The following is a 12,294-nucleotide window of genomic DNA, read 5'->3' on the forward strand; positions in this document are numbered from 1 at the left end:
CATAACCTTAGCAGATTCTCTATGCAGAGAGTTTCTAGACTCCAGCAAATGGATGTTGAAAAGAAAGGTCATCTCAGATCTGACTATACAGTGGGGGATGCAATCGGTAGACCTTTCGCCTCTCTCCACAGCAAACAATTACAGAGGTTCTGCTTCAAAATACAACAGACAGGAACTTGTAAGTTAGATGCATTCTCCTTCACTTGGCAAACTGGTTCCTGTATGCATTCCTTGCTCCTGATTCCCAGGGTACTAACAAAAATTAGGGCAGACAAATCCAGCATGATCTTAGTGGCCCCTTTTGGCCAAGACACAGCCATGGTTCCTCCCTCTTACTGATGCTCACCGAGGGGAGATTCTTAACTGTACAGCAGGAGATGGATCTCCTTAGCCAGGTCAAGGAGTCTGTTTCCATCTCTATGTAGCCACACTCAAGTTAATCACCTGGAGGATTGGGTTTTGATACCTAGGACACCTTCTTTTCTTAAGGAGGTGATCTCCATTCTAAGGAAAGCGAGAAAGCCCAGTACCAGGAAATCATACCTGGCAAAGTGGAAAAGATTTTTCACCTTGTGTCTTAGCAATAACACTGATCCTACTCAAGCAGACATCCACTCAGTCTTGCGGTACCTGCAGGCTTCTTTACGCTAGTCCTTTCCTTTTTTCTCACCTTAAGGTACATGCATCTGGAATTTCAGCTTGCTTGAACAACACTCCACCTATCTTCTCACACCCCCACGTGAACCTTTTTTTTTAAAGTGATGTTTCACTTGAGACCACCCAAAAGGAACCCAGATGTTCATCGTGCATACAGCTGCAGTAATCACAGATGGGTTCTCTGCAGTCAGGCGGGTCCTTGGTCGGCCTAATTCCAAAGTCTAGGTCCGGCGTCGGTTGCTGTTGCTTTCTTTCCTGACATCAGTGAGGCAGGGGTATACAAGACACAGCCAATGCCATTTTCTCCAGTCTTTTTTGCCGCGCGGTGCCCGAAGCAGAAGCAGTTCGCAAGTGCCGGTCGGCCAGCTCCTGAATTTACGAAAAATTGGAAACCGAAGTCTTCATTAAAGCTAAGTACCCCGTTGGGGAAACTTTTCTTGCCTCAGACCGATGTCAGAAAAAGTTAACAATTGTATTTCTTGTGGGAAGCAAATACCACATAAGGATTTCCATTCTCTCTGCATACCTTGTTTAGGCCCAGACCACGACGTCTCGGGCTGTCGCTTTTGCGCTACTTTCAATAAACACACTATTAAGCGTCGGGCGGAGTTCGCCCAACACTTTTTTGGTAAAGCCTTTGATTATAAAATGTCGTCGGAGACTCCGACTACCGTTTTGTCCAAAAAGCGCAAGGACAAGGACCGACACGCGAGGTCCGCGGTCCCCACCGACACCATGCCAAAACCGGCTACACGTGGTCCGGTTCTCAGCGAGACGCCTATGCAGTCCCTGACTACTGACGACACTTCTTTGGCGGTGTCTTCTGTAGCCGAGACCGCAGGTACCTCGGCCCATACCCAGACTACAACCACCGAAGCCACTGTGAGCGTTGAGCCTCCTAATGTGGACAGGTCCACTTCCACCCATGGTGTCTTTAGACCCTCATCTTCATTTTCCATTAAGGCCTTTACTAAGTCCAAATCAGCCAGGCATCCCAAGAGGCCTGCTGCACAGGGCCCATCCCCAGGCCCCATGCCTAAAAAGCAGATGCTTAAAATGGCTGAGGATTTAATTACTGTCATCGGGGGTTCCCAACCCCCTCCAGACAAGAGACCCAGAGTGGAGGAAGATTCTCCCTCTTCTGATCAGGGCTCCATTTTTTCAGAACATTCTGATGTAGAGAAACACTCTTACTCCCCATTTGAAGATTCTGATGCAGAGCAGTCCATTCCTTCTGTATCTCCTCCTGAGGATTTTTCTTTTGGGGAAACCTTGCACACCTTGAGGGAACACTTCCATTGGGAAGGCCAAGGCTTTTCTGAATCCAAGAAAAGACTTAGGGAATTTCTTTTGTTACCTCAACACAGACCTCTGGCGATACCTCCTGTCTTGGACGTACTTGATGATGTTTATTCGGAGGCTTGCCTTAATCCGGATTCCCTGCCTCCTGCCCCAGTCAAGCCTGATAGGTACTACAGAGTTCCTAACTCTCACCAATTTCTTTACAAAAGCCATAATGCTGACCCTGAAACCATTTCTCAAGGCCCCAAGGGAATGAAGGCCTCTACTGCTAAGAATCCACTACCTTCCGAAAGAGAGTCAAGATCCTTAGAAAGGTGGGGAAAAAGGTATATACCTCGGCCACCCTAGCCATGAGGGCCTTAAATTGTCAGTTTCATATGCTTAAATATCAGCAGTTTCTGTTATCACAATTAAGAAACAAAATGTCTCAACCTGAACAACCAGATTTGAAGGAGTTGCAGGATATGATGCATAGTGCAGAACAAGTGGGTAAACACACCTTACAATGTGGCTATGATGCCCTAGAGGCCTCAAGTAGAGCTGCTGTTACAGGATCAGTCATTCGTAGACATGCATGGCTTAGGGAACAAATCTTGCCTGATCAAGTGAAAGCTAAATTACTAGATGCTCCTTTACAAAAGGATGTGCTATTTGGTACTAATGCTGAGGAGATACAACGGAAAATGGAAGAAAAAGCCAAATCTATGCAAACTGTCAAAGCTTTTCTACAGGTTCAACCACCACGTTTTAGCAGAAATTGGCCTTCTAAAAACTGGTCCTTTCCAGCCATGGACAAGCCCCATAGAGGTAGATACAGGCGCACAAGGGGCAGAGGACAATCACAAGGATCATATAGAGGCAGACAATGGCAAACTCCAGCACCAAGACGTGGCGAAGACAGTGCACAACAATACAGGAAACAAACCCAATGACTTCCTCCTTTCCATGCCAAGCAAGTCTCAGCTGGCAGCACCCTTGGGAGGAAAGCTGGCATTATTTACAAGAAATTGGCATATTGTCACAACAGACAAATGGATCCTGGACGTTATAAACAGAGGCTACATATTTCATTTTCACACTCTCCCAAAAATGAGAGGCATGCCAAACCTGCCACACAATCAAAGGGCAGAGGCACAACTACAAATTTCAAAGCTCATAGACATGAAAGCTATTCAAGAGGTACCTACTCACGAACAAGGTCAAGGTTTTTATTCCAGGCTATTTCTGGTACCAAGGAAAGGAACCGACTGGAGACCCATTTTGGACTTCTCCATCCTAAACACATTCTTACTCGTACCAAAATTCAAGATGCTCACATTACAGCAGCTTCTTCCCATGCTGGGCAAGGAGTTTTGGCTGGTAACATTGGACCTCAAGGAGGCATACCTGCATGTCCCAGTCAGACAAAGCTGCAGAAGATACCTCAGATTTCTTGCAGGTTCAATCCACTATCAATTCTCTGCATTGCCCTTTGGCTTATCTACTGCGCCCAGAGTATTCACGAAATGCCTGGCATCAGTAATTGCCTACTGCAGACTTCAAGGGATACAAATTTACCCTTATTTGGACAACTGCCTGATCCAAGTGGACAGCAAGCACATACTTCTGGAACATCTGGCTTATGCAACAATTCTTTGGGATACACAATCAACAAAGAGAAATCCAGACTAACACCATCTCAGAAAATAACTTTCCTGGGTGCCAACTTGGACACAAACACCCAGATGGCCTACCTTACGCCAGAAAAACAGGGGCAACTAACTCAGTACTTCAAAACACAAGCAAATTGTACCAGGCTTACTGCAAGGAAAATCCTGCAGGCTCTGGGCTTCATGGCATCTTGCATTCTTTTAATCCCATGTGCAAAGTTGCATATGAGGAAACTTCAATGGTACCTAAAAAACCTATGGTCTCAACACAGCCACAGTTTGGAAACAATAATACCAATAATTCCATGTTTGCAAAAGGAATTTCTATGGTGGGCCCAAGCATGTCAAACAAACACAAGTCTCCCATTCTGCAAGCCTCAAGCAAATCAAGTCATCACAACAGACGCCTCAGATTACGCCTGGGGGGGCGCACATGACAGACAGGTGCATTCAGGGCAAATGGTCCCAAAAGGAAAAGCACCTTCACATCAATCAAAAAGAAATGCTAGCAGTGATAAATGCAATTACAGCTTTCAAGGACCTCCTGCATCCAGGACAATTATTGATAAGAACAGACAACATCAGTAGTGTGGTACATAAACAAACAAGGAGGAACACATTCATACCCCCTGTGCAGACTAGCCATGACACTTTGGAACTTGGCTCTGGAATGGCAAATCGAACTTCAAGCACAGTACTTGCCAGGCTTGGAAAACACGCTGGCAGACAATCTAAGCAGAAACATGACAGATCCACACGAATGGAAGTTGCATCCTCAAGTGTTTACAAAGATAATCCAAGCGTGGGGGAGGCCAGACATAGATCTCTTCACCTCCCACAGGAATCATCAATTGAAAAAGTTTTGTTCAAGGACCTTTCATCCAAAGGCCTGGAGAGTGGACGCCCTCTCATTCAGTTGGACAGCATGGACAGTTTACGCTTTCCCACCTCTGCCTCTTCTGCCCAAGGTGCTCTTGAAAGCAAGACAGACAGACCGAAGATGATACTGATTGCTCCAGACTGGCCAAGACAACACTGGTACCCACTCCTGAGGAGCCTAACACATACTTCTCCCTGGCCCCTACCTCTAATGCCTCTTCTGCTGACTCAGCACAGCTACAAAACTCTTCACAGTCAGCTGAAAACACTCAATCTCGCTGCATGGAAAATTCCTTAACACCACAACAGACCCTACTCCTCAAAGAGGTGCAGGATGTCATTTTGGAGGTCAGAAGGCCATCTACTAGAAAGGCTTACTCCGCAAAATGGAAACGGTTTTGCTCTTGGAATGAGAAAAAAGGCCAGGACCCTAGAAAACTGAATTTGCCTCAGGTATTACAGTATCTAGCTGAGCTGCTGAACAGTGGGCTTTCATTTTCCTCCATAAAAATCCATGCCTCAGCCATTTCTGCAGAATTCAACACGGATCCTCCCGTATTCTCTCACCCACTCTTAAGACAGTTCCTCAGAGGGGCTAAGAATATAAGACCACCAAGGAAACAACCAGTGCCAGCCTGGGATCTTAATTACATTCTAGAAAAATTAACATTGCCTCCCTTTGAACCAGCTGCCTCAACAGATTTGCAATATTTGTCCTGGAAAACAGCTTTCCTTCTGGCCATTACCTCAGCTCGTAGGGTTTCGGAACTACAAGCCCTCATGGCTGTGCAGCCATTTCTCATCTTCCATCAGGACAGGGTTTTCCTTCGAACCAACCCGTCATTTATGCCTAAAGTGGTATCCAGGGTAGCTTTAAATCAAGCCATACACTTACCTACCTTTTACCCCAATCCTCAAAACAAAGGGGAAAGGCTGCTACACTCCTTAGACATCCATAGACAGCTACGTTATTATTTGGACAGAACAAAGCCTTTCAGGAAATCAGAACAACTTTTTGTGTCCTATGCTGTAGGAGCTCAAGGGAAGCCAGTTACCAAACAGACAATTTCAAAATGGATAGGCCACTGCATACGGTTTTCTTACTCCTATCATGGAAAATCTGTCCCTACAGGCATCAGATCCCACTCCACCAGGGCCACAGCTACCTCTACAGCCTTCCTCAGAGGAGTTCCTACCAAAGATATTTTGGAGGCAGCCACTTGGAGTTCTGTGCATACCTTCACAAAACACTACCACCTGCCTTTATATTCCAAAACTAGAGCAGGCTTTGCCACTGCTGTGTTGCAGGACATTCTGGCTCATCCCAGTTCCACCTAGTGCCTACCACCCAGTGCGTAGCTTTGGGATTCTACTCATCTGTGATCACTGCAGCTGTATGCACGATGAACATAGTACAGTTTTGTACCTACCATAAATGTAGATGTTCGAGTGCTAATACAGCTGCAGTACAGGTTTCCCTCCCTCCTTCCCCTCTTGGTAAAGGCCTAGGGCCTAACCCCTCTTCATACAACCTGATTGGGTTATCCTTCTATGGTATATTTGCTTGCAACTACTGATTTTTGATTATATTGCATTGCATATATATAAATATAATTTATGTATTGCCTTCCTACTGGGGGCACCTGACATCTGGGGCAAGAAAGACTGAAGAAAATGGCGTCGGCTGTGTCTTATATACCCCTGCCTCACTGACGTCAGGAAAGAAAGCGACAGCAACAGACGCCGGATCTAGACTTTGGAATTCGGCCGACCGAGGACCCGCCTGACGGCAGAGAACCCATCTGTGATTACTGCAGCTGTATTAGCACTCGAACATCTACATTTATGGTAGGTACAAAACTGTACTTTCTTCTTTGGGATCTAAATTATGTCTTGGGGAAACTAAACTTTGCCTCCCTTTGAACCTGCTGCCACTGCCTTTCTAAAGTTTCCTACCTAGAAATTCACCTTCCTCATAACTGACTTCAACTAAGAGAATTTCTGAGCTACAGGCCCTGGTGTGTAAAGAACCTTTCTAGGTCACCCTTGGAACAAACCTAACCTTTATGCCTAAAGGTTTAGCAGAAATTGCTTTTAATCAGGCTATTTACTTGCCAGTCTTCTACCCAAGTCCACAGAACAGGCAGAGGAATTCCTTACTTCCCTGGATGTGCACGGGCAAATCGGGTACTCTCTAGACAGGACAAAAAGCCCTAACAGAACAGAGCAATTGCTGTTGGCTTTCATAGGAAGGTAAACAGAGCAAACTTGTCTACAAACAAACCATCTGTAAATGGATAGGTAATTGCTTAAGTTCTGTTACTCGTACCATGGAAAAGATATGGGCATATTAAAGTCCACTGCACCAGACATGAGACAGACTACCACTGCTTTCCTAAAAGAAGTTCCTACCCAGGCCATCCTAGAGACAGCCACTTGTAATTTGATGTAAACCTTCACAAAACACTATAACCTAGACAATGTCTTTAAAGCTAGAGCAGGTTTTGCTTCTGCCATCCTGCAAAATTATATTTCCTAAGGTCATACAGATGACCCACCACCCACTTGTTTAGCTTTAGAAGTTCTCTCAAGAACCAGTACTGCAACATTGACTGCGAAGAATATAGAACAGTTGTCACACTTGCCATAATTGTAGATGTTTAAATAGGTCAGTGTTAAAGTACATATTCCCACCCTTCAGTCCCCTCTATCTGCTGACTGCTTGTCTCCCACTTGCTAGGTGCAAGGGGTGCAGGAGATTTCTGTAGGTAGTCCCTCATTTCCACCATCCCCTGTCTGCCTCCTATGAGGTTGCTCGTTTTCACTATGGTTCAAAGAGCTGGGGAGCTTGTGTTGTCCTCAGGCTCCAGACTGCTAGTTCACTGCTTAGAAAGACAAGGCAGATGAATACCCTTCTTATGCCCTGAAATCCAGATGTGGTTTTTCGGACATTCATCGGTTAGTACTGATACAAAGACACTGGAAGTCGGGCTGGTTACGGTCTTCTGTATGGCAGGAAGACCCAAGAATCAGTACAGCAGAATTGATCTACTTGAACATCTACAGTTACGGTAAGTGTGACACAACTGGACTTTTTGGGAGTGTAATGTGTTGGCAGATTTTAAAAATTCCTTACAGAGTACTTTGAAATATTGAGTGAGCAAATGGCTGTAACTTAGGAAATTATTCTTTTGAGCTGGGACACCGTATCTGAATTGCTGAGACATATTAAGGCCTTAAGTTAAATTCTACTGGCTTCCAAAAAAGAAGTTACTAGAAAATTGAAATAAAAGTCTAAACCAACTGTATTTGAAGTGTTGAACATTATAAAGGAGAGGAAAGAACTGGAAAAGGGATCTTTAGAAAAGGGAAGGAGCAAATTACATAGAAATAAATGGAAGTTGTGGGAGCAATACATGCAGAATAATGCTCGGGAGGCATGAGTTTTTAAGGAAAGGCACAAATTCATCAGTTTATATAATGATGACCAATGGTAGTTACAAAGAAAGAAATAAAATGTGATGTATAATGTTTGTAAATGGGGAATAAGTTGATATGGTTAGTTTTCTGTCAAGGTAGGTTTGCCCGTCTTGGATGATAATTTAATAAAGATGTTTAAAACAGCACTGTTAGTGTTTAGGAAGATGTCATCCATGAGTGTGTATGTGTACTTGTGTATATAGCAGTGTGGGTCCTTTGGCCAATCCAGAAATGATGTCTCAGCAAAAAGGATTCTGTAGGTTTAGAGGTAACTACATAATTTTATATAAATTAGTTTTTCAGATATTTTGTCAAGATTGGTTAAGATGGAGATGGAACAAAAGTTTAAAGTAGATGAGACAGTGTAGTATTCAAGACCCAAGTTTTCAAAGAAGTGGGATCATTCTTCCTATTGAGCTGTGGCAGTGCAGGGGTGATAATTGGTTTGAAGGTGAAGACCACCCCACCCTACCCAAAAAAAAATCAACACTGTCCATCTATTCTGATTTGAAATATTTTATTTCACAGTGCTTCAACTGAAATGCAAGTGCCTGTTCCTGACTGGTAGAGGTGTATTCATAGGACTTTGATGAGATATGAGCTGCTTTCTCACCTACTGTCAAGTTTTTTCATGTAATTTTAGGAAGTTGTAAATGTTTTCATCTGCCTTAGACGGTTGCCTACTTTGATAAACTAGCCCTGAACGGAAAAAATGATTTTAGTCCTTATTTTGTCTAGGTGAGAGAGGATCCCTATCTCCCGCTAAGCTGAATGGCAGCGACAGCTCCAAAAGTCTCTCATCCCCTTCCACCAGTCCGCAGGCCAGCTGGATTGCTTCTCCAACACATGATCCTCAGTGGTATCCTAGTGATTCTACAGACTCTACACTGGGAAGCTTGTTATGTGAGTGCCTATATCCATCTCTCACATATGCAGTCAAGTAGTTAACATTTATTTGTTACCCTTTTTGTTATGTTTAGTTTGTGTAGATGAAAAAATATCACATAACATATTTTTGATGCAAATGGTCTATGTTCATATCAGAAAGTGTAAGGTATCATTAAAAGCCTGCAGTGATTTTAATTTTGTGTGCATGCACACAGAGTGGAGGGTCTTAAATGTTGATAACTTTAACTGAATTCCCTGGAGAGCAGTCTTTTGTACTTTTTTTGTTTTGTTTTTTTAAAGTGTTTCAGGATCTAATGATGTCCTGCTATTCATCTGTTGCAGTATTCTTTACATGAGGGAGCTGCCTGCTCATCCGTCCTGATGTTGGCTAGTATACCAAAGTCTTTTACTACTGAGAGGTGCACTGTACAGCTCATCTAGGCAGCTATCAGATGTAGCCCATAAAAGAGATGTAATCGTGCAGCATCCCAAGAACAACTTTGCCACCAGTCGGATTGCCAGTCCCAGACATCGCTTTGCTGCCAGAATCAAGTGTTTCTTCTAAAAGATTAGTGCTCTGTTGGGGAACCTTTTATGTCTTCTGCTGTTGAATTCCTTTTCCCTTGAGTTAATGTCATCCAAGAAAGGGAACTGGGATTGTGGAAGACAGATTCCACATAAAGGTAGTCACTCTCAGTGTCTTTTTTTGTCTTGGGCCCAACCACGACCCTAAGAACTGTTCTATCTGCCAGTCATTCATCTCCAAGACTCTGAGGAGCAGGCTTTCTCCCACTGCAATTTATTTAGAGAATTAGCATTTTAAAATCTTTGCCAAAAGCCTAGTGGGGAAGTTTCCTCTGCCCCGACAATCGAGTTGTCCATGAAGTGGAAGATAAAAAGGCCTAGGCCCGAAGGTTCAGCTGCGTCTCTCCCCGCAGGCATCTTTCCCGAGGTACATGATAACCCAGAGATGCATTCTGATCTAGAGCTTCAGGCTGAGCCAGTTTTGCAGGCCACCTTAGACCCAGTCAACAGCACATCCAGAGAGGCCTCACAGGCATCTGGTACAGATGTCCGGAGAACCTAGGCTCATTCTGTCAGAAGGCCCTATGGGAATCACTCAAATCCTTGTGAGGGAAGAAGTTGATTCAAACACATTTGAATGCAGAAAAACACTCAATCAGTCCTGGATAAAGTGCCTTTCAGAATTAACATAGAAAAATCCAAAAATAGCTGAAAAAGGCAACACCAAAGCAGATAATCCTATAAAACAAACTTCTAATCCAATTGATTATAAAAACAGTGAGCGCTTTCACGTTATGACAACATTTCATCAGACTTTAAGTAAAAACCATTAACTGCCAACCATAAATACTAAATTCAAATTCTTCTGGCCAATGGTTCAACAGAAACAATTATGACATCATGTTAAAATTTAAAAAGACATGCTTTATAAACAACAGTCTTCTAAATATATACATATATAAGGCATGCATCATAAGGAACACTTGTAAGACACCTGTGCATTCAATATATAAATATTAATGTAATGCATATATTTATAAATGTCACAAGAAATGCACGCATTTTTATATTTAAATAAAATTAAAAAATATGTAATGTAGTTCATTCTAACAACTAACTAAAAACAGTGTATACGTATGCATATGTCTAAAAATCATTCACATAAAGCTGTGTAAACTAAACTTCTGTTTAAAGTGACTAATGTGCATGTGGTCTGGCTGATAAAAAAGGTTTTAATGTCATCCTGTCAATCAGTCCACTCATTTTATGTGCTTGCAAGTGTATTATCCATCTACTTTCCCTACCCTCCATGTAAGTCTTAACATTCCCTAACCTGCCTGATTTCTTAATCAATTCTAATGCTCTGAATTTAAATTTGTGTCATACCATAGGTTAGCGGGTCTACTTTGGATGACCGAAACGCCAGTTCGCCAACACGCAAAACACCGAGACCAAACAACCGAAAACACACAATACCGACAACTCACAAAACCGAACACCATTACACTGACACACAAAACGTAAACTACACATTACACACAATTACATATCTACTAACCTTAACCCAAACCCTAACCCTAAGGTCCGACTCTACAGCACACTTACCCTACCCGCACCCTAACCCTAACTCATTTAACCCACCCCTAAACCTAAAGTCCGTCACTATCACACACTTACCTTACCCGAACCCTAAGTCCGACACTACCGCACACTCACCTTTCCAACACCCTAACCCTAAATCCCTCACTATCGCACACTTACCTGTCCACTTCCTAACCCTAAATCCCTCACTTTCGCACACTTACCGAGTCGCGCTCACACGTTGCCCATGTCGGTCTTTTGGCTGTCGGGATTTCACCTTGTCGATCACCTTCGTTTTCGGTTGTTTGGTCTCTGTGTTTTGCGTGTCGGCGAACTGGCGTTTCGGTTATCCAAAGTAGACCCAAGTTAGCACGTTTAGCTAATGCATTCTTATCTTCTTTGTTTATAGCATAAATATGCTCTCTTACTCTTTCTCTGAGGGTCCTATTGGTTTTACGTACATAGAAAGACTTGCATACCTGGCACTGCGCCAGGTACACCAAGTCCCTCATCTTACAATCTGCATATTGTTTAAATACATAATCCTGTCTCGTGTCAGGGTGAACAAATGTATTATTACCTGCCATGTATGGGCACTGGTTGCAGCCCATACAAGCAAATGTCCCCTGTGTGTCTGAATGTCTTATAGTATGAATCTTTTCTTGCTCATAACAAAGTAATCTCTTAAGTGATTTTGTATTTCTATACGTGTATCTTGGCCTATTTCCTACTATCGTGCTAATGTCATCATCTACATTCAATAATCTCCAATTTCTCTCTATTACTTCTCTTACCTTATTATTCCTATTAGTGAACAGAATAATCACTTTAAGCCCCTCTTTTCCTCTTGCATTCAAGCCTCCATCAACCCTATCAATGTTTGTATTCCTTTAGAAGTATGGTCTTCCTTTTCTATTCCTATGTGACCTACTATTATGCATAGATCTCTCTATCTTACCATCTTTAATAACCTCTGTTGTTTAAGGTTATCTGCCAATGTCTTACATGCTTCTCTGTAAGATTCATCATGACTAGTGAGTCTTGATACCCTTAGTATCTGACTCTTCATTATATTAAGTTAAATATGAATTGAATGCATGCTGCTCCAATGTAACAAGCTGTTTTTCCAACATTGTTTCCTAAACATATCAGTATGTAATCCGTCTTCCTACTTGCTCAATTGCACATTTAAAAATTGTAATCTCTTTTGTGAACTAACACATTCAAAAGACAGAAAATCTGTTGTCCCATTCGGATATTCCACAAATTCTTCCAATCGTTCACTAGTGCCCTTCCATGAAAGAAAAACATCGTCTACAAAACGTTTGTAGTA

General features: G+C 42.8%; 1 protein-coding gene across 1 annotated transcript in view; it reads left to right on the forward strand.

Annotated features, from left to right (window-relative positions):
- CRAMP1 (cramped chromatin regulator homolog 1) overlaps positions 1-12,294 on the forward strand; it is a 1,694,263-nt gene that overhangs the window by 1,492,933 nt on the left and 189,036 nt on the right. Inside the window, exon 11 of the mRNA XM_044088908.1 lies at positions 8,706-8,870. Within this exon, the coding sequence (XP_043944843.1) occupies positions 8,706-8,870 (165 nt within the window). The remainder of the gene's footprint in view (positions 1-8,705; positions 8,871-12,294) is intronic.

Source organism: Protopterus annectens, chromosome 12.part0, assembly GCF_019279795.1.
Source record: "Protopterus annectens isolate FY-2018-M chromosome 12.part0, PAN1.0, whole genome shotgun sequence".
In the NCBI taxonomy this organism is placed as follows: domain Eukaryota; kingdom Metazoa; phylum Chordata; order Ceratodontiformes; family Protopteridae; genus Protopterus; species Protopterus annectens.